Here is a 22414-nt window from a genome sequence, read left to right as displayed (position 1 = left end):
GAAAGTAGCGACGTTTACAACCATTATCACTTTTCCTCGATATTGGCTCAAGTCGGTATACTCTCCTTGTAGTGTCTCAACTTGGAAGTCATAGATACTCTGGTTAGTATTTCTACATTCTTTCCAGCGAAGAGTCTCATCAATTTCAGCACCTGGAAACTTTATTTCTTAAAGGAGGCGAGACAGCGAAAATTACGGGGGACAGTTCGGGGGCCGAAATCGCGCTGCGCTTATGTAGACCATCGGTCGTCAGGCGCCTTCGCGCCCCCGTAGCTTAGCCGGTAGCGGCGCTGTACCCCCCGAGCTGCCTGTCATGAGTTCAACCCCTCATGGGGGTTCTCTATGCAAAATATCAGGAAAACTTTTTTTTTGGTGTCTGGCCTCCTTTAAAATCAAGTTCAAAATGTTCTTCAACTCACTTCCAAAAACGTTCAAAACTGTTGCCAGCGAAATTGTCAACGCCAGAGCCCAAGACGAAGCCATTGTTACTGGTTGAGATGTATTGTATCTTGTTTGCCAGCACCCAATTCTTTATATACAGACACCCCTCGTGGGGGAGGTAGGCGTGTCAATGTGATTACATTGTTTGAGCAAGGCACCCCCGATCGGGCTGTTGGCATTCGATTTTTGAAATAGGTTACAAAACTCCTCCCACTTGTGAACAAAAGTTGGTACAAGAGTTCATATAAGAGTCAAAAAACACTAGAGCCGCTAGAATTTCAAATAAATGAACGCCATTTCTATTTCCTTACTGTTTCGCCGCCTCTTTGCAATGACCTATGTTCAAACAAAGTATTTTCTATAGTTGTTGGCGAAAAATTGAAATTTGAGATACCTGGAAAATGTTACAGTGTATATATTTTGTTGACGACTAAAAGAAAAAATTCGACAAGACTATACTTCTCGAGTTGGCGGCGCAAAAGTGGTGTAGGGGCATAAAATTTAGAAAAGTTAGATGAGCTTTATTTTAGGATTAGAAAATTTTTTGTGAAACTACACAAGCTGGAAAATGAACTGAAACGAATAAAAAAATTGTGAAAAAAAAACAGAAAAATGAAAGCCTACCTAGACTTTAAGCTCAATTATCTTGGTTATTTTTAAAGATATCGAGAAACTTTCAACTAATAAGTTACTTATCATATTATTGCCAATACTTTATCAATTGACAAGTTTTTAAAGATCTGATGGGAACCAAGATAATTAAGCTCAAAGTGCACGTAATGGGCGGGCTTCGGTTCGTGAAAATACGATGTGTATGTCCCAAAACAATCTGAACATCTGAAATAATCGAATCTTCAGTGATCCTTTAAAAAAATTGTACATCAAACAAATTCACCATATTCGTTTCCCGAGATTTGAATGATTTTTCATAAAAAATCAGTTGATCCGAAGCAAACCTAAGATATTTGTATCATGTACCATGATCTCAAATGTCGAAAAATGCACATTTTCAATATTTCAATTTTTTACATTAAAAGAAAAAATATCATGGTGTTATTCTAGCCTAGCAAATACCATTCTAAAAATATTCGCTAAAATATTCCGGTCAAATTGGAATACCAAAAATTCTGCGAACCTTCTAGATTTTCGAATTTATCGCTGTATCCTCCTGTGAGTAGAACCCAACAGTGACGTTATTTTTCAAAAATATTGTTTCAAAATTTTCCTGTTTCTCAAGCCCAACTTTTCTGTTCGTCGTCTTTTTGGCAGTTCCTATAATTCTAGTCTTTTCATCTTTTTTGAACTCTCTATCATTTTGTTAAATCGCAATTCTTGGCAATTTCCCAGTTTTTCTCTAGTTTCCAAATTTTTCATAAATGGAACTACATTTGAGAAGATTGTTCAGAATTCCACCTCTTAGTGTCTTCTTATTGAGAACACATATTCTTATCAAAGTGGGCGGAAGGAACGTTAACTGTAACATTCCATTCTTGTTTATATTATTAGATTTTATTATTTAACAAATTCGTTNTGTTGAAACCCGAACACTGTTTCTTATCAAAGTGAAACGTTCAATTTTTGAACATTTTGTGGACAAGAATGAAAATTTCATAAAAATAGTGATTTCATTATTCTACTTTATTTTTGACGAAATCGTAAATACATGAAACGAGAAGACTGTTTTTGGTGGGAACCCGGAGGCAATTAAAACGGAACACAATAGCTTATTAAGTCGGCTATACAAGACAACAGGTCAACCCCTGATTGACACATGTGGGACTACGGAAGTATACACACACATTGGAATGAAATGAAATAACTTTGATTGATATGGAAAGCCCAGTTTAGTTGGCTGGCTCAGCAAGAAGTTGCTCAATGAATGGGGTGACAACGTCTCCGTGGCTCCAGGCAGTTGGATGGAAACGGAATCGTGGCTGTCCATTTCTATCAATGAGGAACTTCTCAAAGTTCCATGTGATGTCAGATGCGCGAACTGGGTTGTACATCAATTCGTCGGTCTTTCCGATTTTGTCAACAGTTTGTGGGCAAGACTCCTGCAAGGTAAGAAGAATTATGGGGAGGCAAAGAGGAAGAAAAAGATGAAGAAGACCATTGCCATTTGGAACAACAATGCCATTGTGTTTTATTAATTCTTTTGTTATTCGACCTTGGAGACCGAAGAAATGACCCTTTAGCTGTAATCTTTTGTAGAGAGACCAAGAAAAAGTCTAACCTTGACGAATTCGTAGATTGGATGTTGGTTGTCTCCATTGGTCTCCAATTTTCCATAGATGTGCAAGTTCTGGTGTGGCTTCCATCCGTTTCCAGGGCGCACGTACATGATTCCGTTCATGAGCTCGTGGTTCTCAGCTGGCTCTTGCAAGTAGAACTGATTGCATGGGAAGGCAATAAGCGTGAATCCCTGTGACTGATACTTTTCGATCAGAGGGTTGAAATCAGTGTACTGTTGAGTGTAGGCTGAAAAATCTTCTTGTTCATGAAGGGTTTTTGAATTTTTGGTTCAATTTGATTTGATTTAATCGAAAAAAAGAGGAGTCCGTCTGAATGGCGCCAATTGATCAGTCATGTGTTTCTTTTTTAGGCGAATCCCCCTATTCTATCAAAATGTTTCAAACGATACTATTCCCTCGTCAAAAAGTATATAAACTTTCACTTTCAAATTTTTATGGAATAGCGTTTTTCTCCTATTTCTATCCCCTATAGGGTTTTGAATGTGTCTGCAGAAACGCATCCAGCATTGAAAAAAAAGAGATATAGATCTTGTAAATCTAATGATTAGAGGATATCTTATCTTCCGTCTTAAGGCGGAAACACTAACCGCAGAAAGTGGCAACGTTGACCATCAGAAGCACCTGTCCGCGGTACTGGCTGAGATCCGTGTATTCTCCTTGGAGAGTCTCGACCTGGAAAGAATAGGATTTTAAGAGAAAAATAAAAAGATACAGTACCTGGAAGTCGTAGATAGATTGGTTGGTATCTCTGCATTGGCTCCAGCGGGTGGTTTCGTCGACCATTTTTGGTCCTAAACTTTTAAAATGATTGAAAAATTCTAGAAAACAAAAATACCTGGTTGTGCTGCCGCCAGGGCAAGAAGAGCCGCACATGAGAGCTGCCAAAATGCCATTCTTGTTTTTTTTCTCGAGTTCTTCGAGACTAGATGACTGTCACCTATCGGCCCCGTTGCCACTTTTATACCATCTTCATACCAAAGTATCCATTAAGTGGGAGTGTTTAGAGAAAAATAGGGAAAAGAGGGCGGAGGGTTTGTGATGCGCAGAGAGAGGGCGTGGTGGGAAGTGAAGGTAGAGAGAAAACTGTTTGAACAAACACCTAAGATGTCTACTGTCTGTGTTTGAGCTTTGAGGAAATATTAAAAATATGAATATTCATGCGAAATTGAAAAATAGAATGGTTGTTTTTGGTGTTTTGGCTCTTTTGAATCCAAAAAATCGTACTTTCCAACCTAAAAATTTAGAAAAATCAACAAAAAATACAAAAACCCTTTATTTGCGCTTCAAGAAGCTGCTTGTTTACTGTGACAATATTGCAAACCATAGGAGATCTATTTCAATTTATTACTTGGCAGAAAAGAAAATACCGAGAAAAATTTTTTAGAAATAAACCAACTAGTTTTTTTTCCTCTTTGGCTTTTGCTTAAGATAGATTATGAAAGGATAATCATGTCAAATCAATGTCAACAATTTGCAGTTAACCCCGGGAAAGAAAAAATACAGGAAAAAAATGCATTTACTAGAATCGAATGGAAGAATAGAACACATTATGATGATGATGATGGATAGAGTAATCTTATATCGTTTCCGTGATGATCTTGATGACCAATTTCTCTCTCGTTTTCACTTTTTCGAAACGATCAAACTTCGCTGATTTCTTTGAAACGAAGGTTGAACCGAAGATTTGTGTCCTTTTTGGGGGAATTTGAGCGCTGTTGGATTGTAGGAATGTTCGCAAGGGTAAAAAAGACTTCGGGAAGCTTCGACGTTTTGTAACTACGACATTTCACCACCAGAAGTTTCAATACAGTGATAATACAGACAAATGGATAGCTTACAGACTGCAAAAGTTTTAAATATGCTTTTCCTGTTGGATCACGTTTAGCATATTTGTCAAATTCCGGGCCGACCCGGGTCAGGGCCGGGTCGGAAAAAATTCTTCCGGGCCGGCCCGGCCCGGTCGGCTCGGGTAGGTGATTTTTTGAAAAATTTTGATAAAAATTTATTTTGAATTCCACCTGAAAAACAACTTCCTTATTCCATTTCACTACCAGACGTTTCAATACAGTGATAATACAGACGAATGGACAGCATACAGACTTATTCCTTATTATCCGCCCTTATAAAAGTATCGAAACTTCAAAATTTATAGCAATTGTGATGAAAACTTCACAAATTTTCAAAAAACTTCGAAATTTTGGAATCTGACCCGGGCCGACAGGGCCGGGCCGGAGAATTTTTCATTTTGGCCCGGCCCGGCCCGGCTCGTGACAAGTATGACGTTTAGAAATTCGAAAAAAAGTCAATTTTTCAGTTTTTCAATTTTTTGGAATTTCGCGAATTTTCGATTTTTATCTATCAGGAAAAAAATGTTCCTATCAGTAGAAAAGTACTTGAAAACCGTAAAAATATTTTTGTAATTCAAAACATATCTATTAGTCCGTATTACTGTAGCGGCGATGCCCTTCTGCCCAAAAATAACCATTGAATTACCGCATTCACTCTGATAGAAGCCTTTAACATACGTTCACTTCAATTTTAATCATTTCGGTTCTCTCATAAAAACCGAGATAATTGAGCTCAAAATCCACGTATAGGCTGCGTTTCTATCAGTGCGAATACGGTATCATAATCAAAAATGAAACTTGAAAGAATTCGCCAACTTATTAATGATATTTTTTTGAAAATTCCAGATGCTTTCAGAGAAATTAAATGATTTGGTTATTTTTTTAAACTGCCACAATTCAACATTTGAAACTAAAAAATCTCGAGTCTCCCCTTGTTCCACCAGTCTAGTCAATTTTGATGTATAGTTTCAATTTTCGACTTTTTCCAGATGGTCCGCGATAAGATTTCATTTCAAACTTTGATTGATTGGTTTTTGAATGAGTTCAAATTGTTGTCATTCAACCAATTTTGATAATCAATCTTCATCTTAATTTTTTACAGATTGTTTTGATATTGTATAAAACCTGATTCTTCCAGATGGTTCTTCCAGGGATATTTGTTTTCGACCACTCATTCGATTTGTCATTTTTTCTTAATCACTTGTTTTTGAATTATTCACGTTTCAAATTCAATTTTTTCAATCACTCTGTTCCTTAAATTCCAACCAATTTGTGTGAACGACTCTCGTGTCAACCATTCTCGTCATTTCAAAAAAAAAAACTGGATTTCCTTCTGTTAGTACTACGTGATTGTTGTGGTTACTATCCTTGGGGTGGTCTCTAGTGTGTCACCTGTTTTTTTATTGAATAATGGAACAATAACATTTCAAAAGATCATCATCTTAGGACCCCAGGGTTAAAGAAAATTTTCCAAAGACAAAAAAAAACCAAGAAAGTTTCAAATGAGGGGGTAACAATGGACAGAGAAAAGTAGTAACGCATAATTTCCTTTGTGTATCTGACCCCTCCACTTGATACAACTAATTGTCTCTCCTTTTTTCTAGAAACATTCACTTTCCAAAAAAATAAAGAAACTTATTGTGGTTAGGAACTGGAAGCGTTGTTAAAAAGGAGGGGGTTAATTGTTGTCTTGTGTAGTACTACAGGTCAAACTGTTCATACATAGTGTAACTGTTTGACACGGGGAGAGGTTACACAGAAAAGAAGAATGAAGAAACTGGATGTCTTTGCAGGGGAGCAGAGCACAAACATATGTTTGGGGACAGAGTGTAGCAGGAAATGAGTGCGCGGGGGTGATTTGGGGGGGGGGTACCAATACGGTATGAATAAAATATTTTGAAAATGGACAAATCGAGAAGAAGGTCCTTTTTTTCATTTTTTTTTCCGGGTTTGTTCACATTATTTCCGTCTATTTCAAGAATACCGTGAACGCTCCAATAGGAAGTCACCCTATATTTGCACTTTGAGCTCAATTATCTCAATTCTTATAAAAGATAGCAAACATTTGTCAACTGATAAAATATTTGTCAGAATATCATCAACATTTTATCAGTTGACAGATTTCCGATATCTATCAGAGAAATCGAGACGATTGAGCTTAAAGTGCAAGCATTGAGTGGCCTCCTATTAGTTTTTGGGCAGAGGACTCTCAGTTTTAATATTTTGATTTTCACACAAATATTTTTTTTAGGAAAATCAGCGAAAAGATGTGAAAAATGGTTTTAATTTACTAAAAAATATTCCGTGATACTTCACTTATTCAGCATATCTGAAAATTCATAGCCTGGGTTTTTCATATTTCAAAAATTGAAATTTCTGAGAAATTTGTGTGCATACTTTTCATTTGGCGGAAATGTCGTTTTGGAAAGACTTCAGGCCGGAACTAGCCGGTCCGGGCCCATCCAAAATCCTGAAAATTTGAGTTTTTGACAATTCTAACATTTCCCAGAACAATAGCCACACTTCTCTCTACTTGTTCTCTCAACTGGTGACAAAGTCTAAAATAAATATTTTCACCTTTTTTCTCCCAAAAATATTTTGATTCTTCAATTTTTCTTTTCAATTTTCACGGGCTACTTGACACTTGGCAAATAATTATTCTTGACTTTTGAATTTCACCCTTTTACAGTTCGTAGATTAGGTATTAAGTGTTTTTGAGATCTTCAAAATCATTGATGGCTGAATGTTAAGGATGTTTTGACCAAACAAACAAAAAAATTCAATCAAAATATTGTAATTAACTGCAAACACCATCATCATCTTCAAAGAGCACAATGAACTTTTGAGCTTCCCTCAGGAATGTGCTCATTGGTACTCCACTGACCTTTTGCCAATGCTAAAAGTCTAATCCTGCCAACCAAGACACACTTCAGCAATTTTTTGTGCTCGTCGAGCACCACCAAACAGTAGTCATTTACTTTTGGCTCAATTCTGTGGTCTCAGAGTGACCTCGGAAGAGAAATTTCTGCTTTTCTACTAATTTTTTTTTTGCCAAATCCAAAAAGTAACATTTTTGAAACAAAATAAATGTAAACACTTGAAGTTACGTGTCACGTGTTTGTTACAGTAGTCCTGGAGAAGTTCAAAGAGTCAGTAGATCTGTTGACTTGTGAAATTGAAGGGAATATTGGTAAATAAATTGAGTGTGAAGAATGAAAAAAAAACTATTACTGACTTTTGGAATCCAGAAATAAATTACTAAGCAAACAAAACTGTTATATTATATTAAAAGACACTCACACGCCACAAACAATTTGATCGGAATATAGAAAGGGATGAAAAAACGGAAAGAAGGTTTATTTGCGTTCATGTTGCATGTGCCCTTTGCTCCTCAGAGCAAGAAAAAACGTTAAGGAAGAGCACGATATATTGTTTGGAGTTAACAAGTTATACTCGTCTTCATGCTCGACAAGCTCTATTTACAAACGGGATACACTGTTTGCATGAAGTGAAGAAAACTGCTTTTCTTGTTGGGTTGATTCCTGTGTATTGTAAATTCACTATTACTTGCAATCCTCAAAAATCAACAAGAAAAGCTAGTGTAATAGACTAGGGGGTCTAGAACATTCAAGAATTCTCGACAAAGTCAAAAATTGGGGATCAACGGTTGAGAAGAACTGAACAATGCTCCCAAACCAACAACTTTGAGCTAATATATCTCTGTGAAAGATATCAAAAAGTATTCAACTGATAAAGTGTTTATCATAAAATCAAGAGTATTTTGTTAGTTAACCACTTTTTGATATCTTTCAAAGGAACTGAGATAAATTGGCTCGAAGTTGAAAATTACGAGAGTTTTTTGAAAAAACTGGACTCTTCCGCTTTCTCCGGTGTCCTCAGTCAGCTTCGATGCTGTACGCGTTTCTCTGTACGCGTTTCTTACGGAGTTTTGAGAAGTTTTCGAATTTTCGAAAAAAAAAGTCTGCGATTCTTGACACTGTGAACACTCTAACAGAATCCCACCAGAACTGTCCATTTCGAACTCATTTCATGTGAATGGTATTAAAAAGTGGTCAACTGATAAAATGCTACTGATGTTTTGTTAAACATTTTATCAGTTGACCACTTTTTGATATCTTTTACAGGAAGTGAGATAAATTGGCTCAAAGTTAACAATTAGGAGAGTTTTAGAAAAGCTGGTCTCTTCCGATTTTTCCGAGAAGCAAGATGGGACCGCCAGCCCCAAAAAAATTGAACGTATTGTGGTACGGGCGGAGCCACTTTGAGCCAAATTTGTCATTTTCAGAATATCTTGAACATGATTTTAAAAAACCAAGTTTAGCTTGTTTTCCAGTATTTAGAATCATTCAAAAGTAAGGGTTTTCATTTAGTTCCTTCCTCTCCAAATGGTCCGAAAATGAAATTCCAAATCCTTTGTTCTCTGACTCACCTTGGCTAATTATTACTATACACCGGATATATCCTCCTATGTTCAGAGGGAGTGTGTTCTTGATTTCCGGTTTCTTTTTTTATTCAATCTCAACTTTTCCTTGATTGAGAAGAAAATAGTATACAATTCAAAAGCCAACCCTGGAATTTACGTTTTTCCGGATTCTCTGGTTTTTTTCAAATTTTTAGAAGCTTTTTCCGTCCTCCTTATCTATTTTTTTTCTAAAAAAAGTTCCTAAAGACGAGAAAATAAATTAAAAGTGCAATTTGAATAATTTTAAATGGTAATTAGTAATGAATAGTGAATGAGTGTGCAACCGGAAAACAAGATTCCACCCTAACATGGAAATTAATGTTGCCAGTTTCTGAAAATAGATTTTTTCAGTTTAGAACGTCTTTCATTATTTCTAGTATTTTCTTAGACATATTTTGGAGCGATTTCAGCGATAATATCGTTTTTTAGAATCCTCAAAATTCCAATTAGTGAAGAATTCAATATGATCACGTTCTAGAACAAATATCTCGGCTGTCGGCTTGCAACTTCTAGACGGAAGTTGAGGGGGGTTTGGCCTTTGGACGGATTTTGATCAGATTTCGGTCAGAAGCTGCCCACTGACAGCAGTGGGACGGACAAGTCAGATTTTGGCCTGAATTTGAAGGCGCTGCGTGTAAAGAGGTCGAAAGCTGGCCGGTAATTTGTCGGATCTTAGTCGGCTTCCCACAATGTCTTTGCCGGAATCTGACCAAGCTCCGGCCAGAAGTAACCGGCGACGCCTGAGATGGTACCGAAAAACAATTTTATTTATATTTTCTCGCTTTCTCAAATTATGAGTAATCGAAAGTTTTCAAAATTCTAAATGACATAACCTCATAAAATATGAAATGTGAAATCTTTCTATAATTGATCATTCAGAACTTTTTCTTGCAATTATTATTTTTTTTACTTTTCTGCTGCACAAATGTTCGATATCAATTCCTATGCATCTTAAAGTTGACATATCCATGAAATATGTACCTCCTCTTTTTCTCAGAAGATCTATCGTCATAAATAACTTGGAACGCTTCTTAGAGTGCGATCTGTGATCGTCGAGCAAAAAAAGGTGCTCGAACTTTTGCGCTTCATTTTCTGTTGACTTTATGTCAGTGATGCCATATTTACAAAGTGTGGGCAGTTAGTAGGTTAGAAATTTTTAAACCGAAACTTGCAAAAGGAATTAGATAACATCAGGGTAAACTATCAGGGTATCAACAATAGATTATGTATTCAAAAGTAGATCTATTAAGTATTTTCCGAGGGAGATATCAACCTTGGAGTGCTAAAAACATTTTAAATTTTTTACATTGCTCTGAAAACTTCAAAATATACTAAACAAAAAAAAAGAGCTTCAGTTTTGTAATTGTCAACTTTTTTGCCAAATTCCATATGGATGAGAAATGTCGTTTGTCCAACAGTAGGTCGAAGTGAGAGATATCTCGTTTTATGGGAGTTGTAAAAAAAAGTTGTCAATCACAAAATTGAATTTCTGAATATGTTTAGTAACCACTGCAAATTTTAGATGAATCAGAAAATTCTGAACTACTTTTTAGGTGTAAAAATTCAATCATAATATATTTTTGACGTATACTGCAGTTATGAAATTCGGAAAATTTAAAAGGATCAATTAAAAAAATATATTTGGGATCCATAACTGAGTTAATCTTACTCAAAATATTCGTAAACGGCTCCGGGACGTTCCAGAACCCGACGTTTCAGAACCACGGCCTTTCAGAACTCGACATTTCAGAACCCGGCGTTTGTCATTTTGTTCGATATGTTGTTTTTCTGCTTTTTTATTTGTTCTTATTTACCGTACTCCAAATAATGATCGGTTCACATTTTGCGGAAACTCTCAAAAAATCGAAACAATGAAAATTTCGAAAACAGTCTAAAAGTACGCAAAACATTGCCTGTATATAATTTTCATTTTTGCATACTTTTAGGAATGACATCGTTTTGTCCATAATGTCCATTTTTTTCGATTTTTCGAGAGTTTCCGAGTGTGATGCTATCATTATTCGAAATACTGTTGATAAGAACGAATGTAAATTAAAAAACAATTAATTGAAAGTTGCAAAAAACACTATGCAAAATACAGAAACTTTCTGAAGGTTCTGAAACGTCGGGCTCTGAAACGTCCCGGAGCTTCGGAAACTGCCTTGAAGATTGAAAGATTGAGACTCCAACGGTGCCTACAATAATCCTACACTACTGTCTAATGATGCTTACAGTAATCCTACTAAACGTTACGGTGCATTCTCAAAATTTCAAAATTGAAAGAATTGAAAGAAAGGAAAGAAATGAAAACCCGATCTAGACAATTCAAAAATCAATGTAAATTAGATAATTTGATTCAAAACCTGTAATTCTTCAATAAAATCTATAAAATGGCTATTTAGAGAAACACAGACACACAACACATTTCACTTCACAAGCTAACGTCATTCATAATTTTGAAATTCATAAACTCATTAAACTAAACTAAACTATGAGTCAAGTCTTCGGGGTGGTCGCAATGGCTTCCACTTAATTGTCACTTCCGTGTGTGTGTATGAGGCTAACTCAACTATTCAAATTCGAATTCCTAAAATTGATTCCCTCTACATGTCTAACAATTACTCGGGTCCCCGTTTTCCAACACATCAGTCAGCCGCCGATGTAATTTCCGCACCATAAGATAGGTTTCAATTCTTTTCTCTTATTTTTTGTGCTTCGCTTTTTCTTGCTTTCTCCCCTTCCAAAGGTCGTGAGACTAGAAAATTCCAAGTGCTTCTAGAAAATTGAATTCGTGATGACACGCCGACAACTGTACACGTCGAAGCAATCAGAAACGCATTAGAAGCTAGCTTGAGTTTCAAGAATGAGAATTCCGTGACGTTGCTAATTCCCGGTTAATTGGTTTTGATGCACAAATTTCCAATTAGCTACTGGAATTGAATGATGGTGTTGTTAATCTACGCGGTCAACGAACCCCGCCTATTCTTCCATTCTGGAAAATGGCAATCCAACCTATTTTTCATTTCATTTCATTCATTTTCTTTTTCCGGTTAGTGTCACCAGTCCCTCTTCTTATTTTCATTATTTCCTTTTATTTTCTACCATTGTCTTCTTTTTCCTTATTTTTATTCTCATACTGCATCTTTAATTTTTTTTTGGGTTAGTGGGTCCCAAAATTCAATTAACTGAGAGTCGCCAATTGCCATGACCTTACAGCAGACGCTGGTTTTTCAACTCCAGGGCCCCACTCACTGGAATTGAATTTTTATTTGGAATTTAGGTTTTTGAACTTTCAACTCTTAAGAAATAAAATTTAAACAACTCCCTGGGCTGCTCTATTTTAGACGCCATGAAATTAATAAATATTTCAGAGTTAGGGATGAATGAGTAAGTAAGGGATTTCCAGAATCTCGAAATGTTTCAAATTTTAAATCTCAGGTTTCTGATTTTTCCCAAGAATCTTTGTTCTTGTTTTGCTTCTTTGGAATTTCCCATAATTCAATTGAAGCTCAACTTCTGGAACTTAAAGGGATCCTCCCTTTTTATAAATCCTTTAAAGGTCGAATTTTCCCATTAAATTTGAACTTTTCTCCTCGTTTTTCATAGAAGATCACGTATTCCACCTTCGCAAACCTTGAAAAATGTCACCTAGGTGTCTAATCTTATACATAAAAATGCATAGGCAAGTTCATGGCAAGAACGTGAAGAAGTACCTGGAATAGAGTCGTCCAACCCCTCATATCCCCTTGAATACTCCCTCTAGTTGAAAATGAATAATTCATCATGAAGTTTTGGGTGGAGAAGGTCTCTTCGTCTCTATGAAATGACATTCCCCGTTCTTCTTAATATTCATGTGTGGATTTTTATACTTTTTCAGATAATTGTAATTTTCAGATTCTAAAAGAATTCTAAATTCGACAAAAGAAAAGAAAAAAAAATGGGATTGTGCAGCAGCAAAAAACGCATGACCACCGAGATGTCGGATGAGGAGGTTTCAGCGATTCGCGAAGTATGGATTCGGTGAGTATAGCCTCTGAAATTCTCTTCCAGATCTTATAAGAAGAGAAATCAATTAATATTAATCCTTCTTGTTTTTCCGTATTCTATAAAACCAATTTTATACCAGACATCATTTGTCTTAAGAATGCCATATAAGTAAACTGAATTTCATTAAGAAGCATCATCATCACGCGTTACGTCGTCTTACAGCAGCACGAATTAGGTTTTGATCGATGTCCATTATGCATAATCATTCATTTTTTTTGAAAATTACAATTTCCATTTGCAGCGCAAAAACCGACAACGTTGGGAAGAAAATTCTGCAGACGTTGATTGAGAAACGTCCCAAGTTTGCCGAATATTTTGGAATTCAGAGTGAGAGTCTGGACATTCGTGCGTTGAATCAAAGCAAGGAATTTCATTTGCAGGTACTCTAGAACCATTCACAGTACCGGTCAATAAGATGTACAAAAACGTGTTTTCAGTTTATTTTTACCATTTTCAGGAAGTTGGAAGTAGGCTGTCAAGTGTCCGACCACTTTGATAATTTTGGAGATTTTAAAACAGACCTAGATTGAAAACTTGGAATTCACAATATTTTTTGATACTCATTTTTCAAATTGAACATGGGAAAATCAAGAGTCTTTCAGAAATCGGAAATCAATTAGAGGAATTTTCCTAAAATTCTATGAATGCAAAGTTTTTAATCTGTGTCAGGGAACTTGACAGCCCAGCTTCAGACTTCTGAAAATGGTCAAAATCCACTAAAAATTATGTTTCTGTCTATCTTATTAACCGCTGATGTGCGTAAGCTCCAAAAAATTTTTCTAGGCTCATCGAATTCAAAACTTCCTCGACACTGCTGTCGGATCTCTTGGCTTCTGCCCAATTTCTAGTGTCTATGACATGGCGCACCGCATCGGACAAATCCATTTCTACAGAGGAGTTAATTTTGGTGCTGACAACTGGCTTGTGTTCAAGAAGGTTACTGTAGATCAAGTGACCACCGGCGCGACGGACAGCTCTAAGGAGAAGGATAAGGATGAGACGAACAGCAATGGAACTGCGAATGGGAAGGTTGACACCGAGGCCAACCCGATCCCGGTAGGGGTACATAACTGTGGTGAAGTGGGCCAATTCTAAGCCCAAACCTTTTTTCAGATCGCTGACATTAATAATGTGTACAGTGGAGAGAACTGCTTGGCTCGTTTGGGATGGAACAAGTTGATGACTGTCATCGTTCGTGAAATGAAGAGAGGTACGAATTCCGAGGAAAAAATAATTCTGAAAATATTATTATTTCAGGATTCTTGGAGGAAGCCATGCGCAATTGCAAAGAAGAAGACAACAATGGACTCCTTGGTGCTTAACCCCCTTTTTTTTCTTCCTTCTCAAAATATTATTGCCTCTAAAAACATTTTCAGGGTACTATAAATTTCTGGAATGTGCTCAGGACCGACTCGCCTAACACTCTAGGAATTTTTAGAACCTTGTCGCATTTTTACAGCTTTTTTATGATTGGCAGAATTGCACAATTCTTGCCTTGCGCTGATAGTTTCAGGTAGTTTTTTCTCCTACATACAATTAAATTTGAAATACTTGAAATCGGTTAAGCCCTAAACTGAAGTCCCATTTTAATTGTCCTGACACTCATAATGACACCTTTGCCCTGAATTTACAACTTCTCTGCTTTTTGTTTCTCGAATTTTTATTTAATTTCTTAACGCGTGAATAAATATTTGGATTAAATGAAAATACGGCACACTGAATCGAAACATGAAACGGGGAATTTTTTGGAATCATTGGGTATGTTAAGTTATTGAGAAATAGAATGGAAAGTTTGGAAACGGAAAGCTGGAAAACTGGGTTGGAATCAAAGAATTTAGAATCGGGAATGTCAATTTCAGAAAATGGTCCGTGATTTTTTTGAAAAGTTAAGGATTGACATACGGCTCTGGAACCCATCCGGTTCGATTGGAAATCGAGTCACGAACAAACACCCATCCACGAGATCCGCATTTGAGAAGGATGACCTGAAAATTTTAGATTTTGAGGTTTTAAAGGAGGCCAGACACCAAAAAAAAAGTTTTCCTGACATTTTGCATAGGGAACTCCCATGAGGGGTTGAACTCATGACAGGCAGCTCAGGGGTACAGCGCCGCTACCGGCTGAGCTACGGGGGCGCGAAGGCGCCTGTCGACCGATGGTCTACATAAACGCGGCGCGATTTCGTTCCCCGAACTGTCCCCCGAAATTTTTGCTGTCTCGCCTCCTTTAACTGATTTTGTGGCTCCCGGAAATTTCGCAACCGGACATTTCGCAGCGGGACATTTTGCAGCCAGACATTTCACAGCCAGACATTTCGCAGCCTCTGATAACGTCAGAAAATCAGAATTCCAAATTCTTCGGTTTTGAAAAAAGTATATTTTAATGTCAGAAATTGAATTTCGAAGAATTCGGCTAAATCTTCACCGTTATGATATTTTTTTAGAATTCCTTTTTTTTCTTCTAGAATTCCAACTTTCTAAAATTTTATATTTCAAAAAGAAATTCTGAATAACAATGAAGATTTAGCATTTTTCAATTGATTGAATACTTGCTTGCTATTTTTTCAGCTGAATTCTTCGGAAATTCAATTTTTGCCATTAAAATATNCTTTTTTCAAAACCGAAGAACTTCGAATTCAACCGTACTAGTTCCAATAGGAGCTAACTCTATACGTGCCCTTTGAGCTCAAATATGTATATTGGTTTCTTCATGATGTATTACAAAACTGTCTACTGTACATTTTTTTTAATTGAAATGAACATTTGGTCCGTTGACCACTTTTTGATTTCTTCTACGGGAGATGATAAATATGGGCTCAAATTTCACGGTTTGGGAGGCATTCAGATTTTGTTTACAGTATATATACTCAACTGAAGAAGTCAATACATATTAGCCTTTTGTGCGGTACTGTATTTTCTAATTCTAACTCAAGTTTCATACCTTGTCCCCACGATTCACAGTCATTTGCTCTCCAGACGACGCGTTGAAATCGTCATTGACAATCAAAATGCTTCCATACTGGGATGGGTTGAAGTATGATGGAACTGAGATATCATTGGTCTCTGTACGACTATGCTGCTGATGATGTTGGGGTTGGTGAGACGGTGACGCCATGGGGACGTAGCTGGCATCCACGTGGAATCTACAAACTATTTTTGTTCCTGAATACTATATACTTAATTTTTTACTTTTTCGCATTCATTTGTTCCTCGGTCACCGGATTATCGACGACTCTGCCGACGCGAATGTAATCACTAGTCACAACTTGATAAGGCGTGCCATTCTGAAGGATTATAACACGTAATGTAAGAAAAAATTTTGAAAAAAGGGTCTCCGTAAAAACATGACAATTAGATGGAACTAATTTAACTCACTTGAATTGGCGTATAGCTGACTTTTGGTTGAGCATTCGAAGCTAAACCAAAAACATTGACAGCGCCTGGAATACTGCTTCCAGGACGTCTTCCACCGCCTGGAGCACTGTTAACAGGCTGAAGAGGCACTTGCTGGAAACTCATGATTTCATCCAAATGAACAAACAACTCGGCGAGGCGAAATGATTACAAAGATGCACACACAACACACATGATAAAAACTCACCTCGGCGACAACAGGATGATGGAGATGGGCGTATTGGTGCTCGTCGTGACGTGCTGGAATTGGAGCGTATTGGAGATGTTCAACGGTGGGTTTTGGTGGAGGCACTGGCGCAGGGGCAATGTAAGTGGAGACTGGATGTGGAGCTGGTTGTGGGCGGTGTGGGATTGGATCAATCTGGAAAAAGTTGATTGTTAGAGAGTTTTAAAATTCAAGTCTAGACTGGTAGGGTTTTTGGGCAGCTATAGGGAAAAAAAATCTGAAGTTCACCTCAATAGACTGCCGTTTGTAATTGCTGACCAGTGTCACTCCGGTGGCATCTACCGTATCTCTACGTGGCAACTCCTCCAATGTAGTGGCAACCGAAGACGTGGAGTTGGATCTACTGTCTCCAACAGCTTCATCTACTTTCTGGAAAAGAATATATCTTGTGATTTCTGCTAATTCTTTTTATTTTTCAAGCCAGATACCGAAAACGTATTACATTCTGATTTGATAAGTTAAAAACAGGTATTTTAAAATTCTGAAAAAATCCAGAAGTTTATTCCAGAAGTTTCCGATTTTCAAGTATAAGAAACAAAATTAATGCTTAATTTGGTAGTTGATAACTTTCTTGTCAAATTTCATTTTTCTGCGTTATGACGTTTGTAACGAAAAAGCTCCGAAATTGCCAAGTTAGCATTGAAGCCGCTTAACTCATTTCGTTGAATTTTTACAAAAAAGTTCTTAGCTGGCAAATTTGAAGCTCGTATTTAGTTTAGTATACTCAAAAAATTTCAGAAATATCGACAAATTCTGTGCTAATTTTTAGGATTTCAGAGGTGATCAGTCCCTCTCCCTCACCTCTTCTGCCTTCTCTTTCGCCTCCTCCGCTACTACCACCGCTGCCTCCTGATGCATCTCGTGGTGCCAATCATGATTGTGCTCCTTGTGGTGCTCCGACTGCTCCGGCTGAGCAACAACCGCAGCTCCAGCCACAACACCACCCACAACTGGATCAGCAAGAAGACCCTCGGCTTGGAACAACTTTCCAATCTCGACGTATCTATAAGAAAGAAAGTTATAGAACGATTTTTCCTATTTTTTGATCTAACCCATTAATCCAAGAATGGAGTTTATCATTGAAGAATTTGTATCTCAATTCTTGTTGTTTCGCCCAACTTGCTGCTTCTTTTCTGTGGAACGCGGTAATATCCGCTTCGGTTTCTCCATTTTTTCTTTTCATTAGCTTCTTTTCCTTTGCTTTGTACTCTGAGTACTCTGCCTTCAATTTCTCTTTCTCCTTATTACTGTAGTCATGGACCTTGTGTGCCAATGCCTCAAACTCCGTGATCTGGAAAACAGGGTTTTATATTTGTTTCTTTTGTCATCAATTTTGCCCAAAATTCGATCTACCATGAAAGTTTTTGGCAATTCAAGAGCACAAACTGAAAATTTTCAAATTCAATTCTATAAAAATTGAAATAAAATAACCACGCAATCAGCTTAATTACGGTAATTTATCTGATACCACCTATTCGTCTTCTTCGAGCTCAATTATCTCGGTTCTTTGAAGAGCTATCAAAAATGTTTCAACTGATAAAGTACTTATGATAATGTAATCAATATTTTGAACAGTTGACAAATTTTGATATCTCTCATAGAAACTGAGATTATTGAGCTCAAAAAGCTGTAAGCTTAAAACAGAGCAGATGCGTTATTAAAGAAATGAAAACTAGTTAAGAACTCCTTTCAAATATTTCAGAAATATTCAAAACATACAACTTTTTGATGAGCAGTGACTCCAAGCACAAATTGTTTGAAAACCTTCGACAGCTCGCGAGCCTCTTGCTTGGATTTGTGTCCAGCGGTGTCTGCAGACATGATAAGCTTGTGAGTGGCATCACAATATTGAGACATGGCTTCTTGGAACACTGAAAAATAAAGATTTCGTAATTTTCACTGATTCATGCACATTTTGTGAGTCACAGAGGGTCAAATTTTATAGAAAAAACTCACTGTAATAAGTTTTCAAAAGATGCATGCCAGCTTGCCCGAGATTTTTTGAAGCTGAAACTTCAAAAAAATACAAAAAAAACCAACAAAAAAACTAACCCGGCAAGAATTGCGAAGCGAGTTGGTCATGAACCAATTGTGGAATGTTGGCTGCCATTGAAGGCGTAATTTCCGGGGGTACCGCTTGTTCGTCGACCGACATCGGAATAACTGGCGAGTACCGATGGGAGACTGAAAAATGGAAATTTTTGATAATTATAAATCAATAATCAAGTTTTGAATCTGACCACGATTGAGGTTTTAATGCGAAACGCTTCGTTTCGCCCAACCAAACATTTTTATGTGTGGCAATATGTTACAGATAAGGCTCTTTTTTGCGTCTTGCCAGACCGAATTTTTGTTGGTTTTGAATGTGTAAAATGATAGACTTGGCATCTTTTGGCGCCTTTTTTTTATGGCAGGCGTTTGGGTCTCTTTTAAAAGCAAAATGGAAAAAAAAGGTTGGGAAATTGAGTATCTTGTTTTCCTCTCATTCTTTTAAATTTTCATGATTACGGTTATCATTACAAATGTGTCATAAGATAGGAATTAGGGGAAAAAGAAACAACTGAAAAAATAAGTGCCTATGAAAAATTAAAGCACTCTTCCGAAGAGAAAAATGCACACATTGGACGATCAGTCGCACCGCGCGTAGTACAGTTAAGTTCATGAAAAGCAGCAAGGGTTGTGTGCCGTTTTTCGAAAACGAGTTGTGCAAGTGATAAGAGCCCCCCCCCCCCCCCCCCCCTTTTTGGTATGTGCTTTCCCGTGCGTTTGATTATGTACATTTACCCGAGAGGCAATGGCGCCCTAAAGGAAAGCGGAGGAGGTGAGAGAGGACGTGAAACAAAACCAAAAACCGCTTTGTGCCATTTTTGAAGCGAATTGGATGATTTTATGGGGGGGGACAGAAATTGGGAGAAACCAAGTTTTTCAAAAAGTACTGTAAAATGAAACTAAAATAAAAACGTAATTCTAACAGTCTCAGAACGAAAAATACCGTATCTAAAATGATTCAAATTTTGTAAAATGAGATTTCTAAAATTCTTCTAAAATTATACAAGTTTTTCAGTTTGAGAATTTCTAAATTCTCAAGAAAAACTTTTGAATTTTAAGAATCAGGTTTTTTTCTGCCACTTCTCCAAAACTTACACATTATCCGACAGGTCATCACCATTTGCCTTAATTTTCGGCAACTAGAAGATGTGTATGGTCCTTCCGACGACACATACTTCTATTATTCATAATTTCCCCCTTCAAAGCTACATCCGGAACCTTACAACAAAAATTTTGCGGAATTTACAGAATTTTTTGTATTGACAATGCATCAAGATGATTCATAAGCGAGAGAAATAATCAGAAACAGACAGCTTTTATGTTGATTGATGGTCATAAGATCCAAAAGATAGTTTGAAAAAAATTCCTCATACGTTTTCAAAAAATTGGAAATTAGAAAAATTCGGAAATTCGCAGATTTAGAGATTCTAAAGTTACGAATGTTCAGAAATTCAACACAAATCACGCTCTCCCACAGAACAATTCCGAACTGCAAATTAATTTTTGATCTACAGAAAAAGTTTGGCGCGATCACAATTGCAGGTCTAAAACCATAATTTTAGAATTTTTTATCTGATTTCGTGGGGTTCCAAGATGATTTAAATGATTCTTAAAAAATTAATTAGTGGTTATAGATTCATGTATGGTCGTTTTCCGGAAGAAAAAATGTCAAAAATGATAATTTTTGAAAGTTTTTTACAGAAAAAATTTATCTCCTCTTCCAGTTTTTGACATTTCTAGAAGTTCTATAGCTCAAAAAACCGCAATTATTTTCTCTATATTTTCTATGGACGAATTTTTAATTCTTCTGATAAAACTTTTTTATAATCAAAAAACAACTCAAAAATGCAATTTTGTGCAATTTCATGAGGTTTTTGAATTATAAAAAAAGTTTTATCAGACGTATTAAAAATTCGCTCATAGAAAATGTAGAGAAAATAATTGCGGTTTTTTTGAGCTATAGAACTCTTAGAAATGTCAAAAACTGAAAGAGGAGATAAATTTTTTCTGTAAAAAACTTTCAAAATGACCATTTTTGACATTTTTTCTTCCGGAAAACGACCATATATTAATCTATAACCACTAATTAATTTTTTAAAAATTATTTGAATCATCTTGGAACTCCACAAAATCAGATAAAAAATTCTGAAATTATGGTTTTAGACCTGCAATTGTGATCGCGCCAAACTTTTTTCTGTAGATCAAAAATTAATTTGCAGTTCGGAATTGTTCTGTGGGAGAGCGTGCAAATTGAAATTTAGAATTATAAAACTTCAAAAAGTTTTCAAAACTTTAAAAAAATCGGGAAATCCAAACATTAAAAAATTTAGAACATTTTCGGAGAAAATTCAAAAAATTCAGAAATTATGGAAATTTAGAAATTCAGAAATTCAGAAATTCAGAAATTCAGAAATTCGGAAATTCAGAAATTCAGAAATTCAAAAAATTCAGAAATTATGGAAATTTAGAAATTTAGAAATTCAGAAATTCAGAAATTCAGAAATTCAGAAATTCAGAAATTCAGAAATTCAGAAATTCAGAAATTCAGAAATTCAGAAATTCAGAAATTCAGAAATTCAGAAATTCAGAAATTCAGAAATTCAGAAATTCAGAAATTCAGAAATTCAGAAATTCAGAAATTCAGAAATTCAGAAATTCAGAAATTCAGAAATTCAGAAATTCAGAAATTCAGAAATTCAGAAATTCAGAAATTCAGAAATTCAGAAATTCAGAAATTCGAAAATTCAGAAATTCAAAAACTCAGAAATTCAGAAATTTGGAAATTCAGAAATTAAGAAATTCAGAAATTTAAACTGAGTTTTTTTATAATACAGCTTAATAAATCAAAATTAAAACGTCAAACCAACCTTTCAACATCTGGCAAAAGGAGTTTTTCTAGTACCACTCACAGGCAACACAGAAGCATGACTAATATCCGCACAAGTTTCTATTCCATTTCTCCTTCGTATTCCAACAAAAAAACTAGCATAACAATCCATGGGCGCGCGCAAGCGCCAGATTCCGAGGTCACTCGTAAATCACTCACCAATCTTGATGCTTTTGAATCTCTGATTGAGGACATATTTGTGTCCGTTGATTTCCAGAGTTTGAGCTGGAATTGGAGCTGGCTCCGGTGGAATGTTAGAATGGTAGAAGAATTCGTCGGTGGCGGACTGCATTAGTTGTTTCTTGGCAGCCAAGACAAAGTACATGGGACAAGCGAAATGTGGAAGGAGAGGAGGACGAGAAAAAATGAATTGATGGAACTTTGCCCCTGTTTTTTTTTGTTTTTCTTGCAGATGATAAAAGGTTTTTTATCCGCCCACACCTGAGAGGCTCTTCGCTGAATTTCTAGTCTAAAGCCAGCCTTATCTACTTCGAAAAGAGAATTCCGAAAATTTCAAAAACTCACGTCTCCAACTCCATAGTTTCATCCCAAGAAGAGACGGTCGTCGAGTGCCACGATTGAAAATGCCAGCTGTAACAACTTTAGATGTTGTAAACGGCCCGTCTCGTGTGCCCTTTCCACGCTCTCGCCCCATCTCAAACACGGTCTATCGGTCTATTTTCAATTTTATACGACGTGCAAATTACAGGGGTTGCTGGACAGCACAGTGAATCTTTGGGAGAGAAACAAAGGGGGGAGAACATGCGGG

At 36.5% G+C, this 22414-nt stretch overlaps 3 protein-coding genes across 3 annotated transcripts; 1 reads left to right on the top strand and 2 right to left on the bottom strand.

The window, feature by feature from the left end:
* Nucleotides 1–2285: 2285 nt before the first annotated feature.
* On the bottom strand, nucleotides 2286–3586 carry CBG16081 (the record flags this gene model as incomplete). The annotated part of the gene is made up of 5 exons (XM_002643400.1): nucleotides 2286–2495; nucleotides 2675–2919; nucleotides 3281–3365; nucleotides 3411–3484; nucleotides 3529–3586. The coding sequence occupies 5 exons, from the start codon at nucleotides 3584–3586 to the stop codon at nucleotides 2286–2288; spliced, it is 672 nt and encodes a 223-aa protein (XP_002643446.1).
* A 9374-nt stretch (nucleotides 3587–12960) lies between these two features.
* Cbr-glb-17 lies at nucleotides 12961–14392 on the top strand (the record flags this gene model as incomplete). The annotated part of the gene is made up of 5 exons (XM_002643401.1): nucleotides 12961–13043; nucleotides 13312–13450; nucleotides 13854–14126; nucleotides 14184–14280; nucleotides 14328–14392. The coding sequence occupies 5 exons, from the start codon at nucleotides 12961–12963 to the stop codon at nucleotides 14390–14392; spliced, it is 657 nt and encodes a 218-aa protein (XP_002643447.1).
* A 564-nt stretch (nucleotides 14393–14956) lies between these two features.
* CBG16083 lies at nucleotides 14957–21970 on the bottom strand (the record flags this gene model as incomplete). The annotated part of the gene is made up of 12 exons (XM_045238886.1): nucleotides 14957–15055; nucleotides 16011–16212; nucleotides 16259–16353; nucleotides 16445–16576; nucleotides 16671–16844; nucleotides 16938–17078; nucleotides 17511–17712; nucleotides 17762–18000; nucleotides 18429–18580; nucleotides 18666–18716; nucleotides 18762–18893; nucleotides 21805–21970. 12 exons carry the CDS (start codon nucleotides 21968–21970, stop codon nucleotides 14957–14959), a joined length of 1785 nt encoding a protein of 594 aa, XP_045095919.1.
* Between the last annotated feature and the right edge of the window lie 444 nt (nucleotides 21971–22414).

This window comes from Caenorhabditis briggsae (assembly GCF_000004555.2).
Source record: "Caenorhabditis briggsae complete genome, chrX, whole genome shotgun sequence".
Taxonomy (NCBI): Eukaryota; Metazoa; Nematoda; class Chromadorea; order Rhabditida; family Rhabditidae; genus Caenorhabditis; species Caenorhabditis briggsae.
Note: the sequence above shows the minus strand (reverse complement) of the source record. Positions and strands in the feature narration are given on the sequence as shown.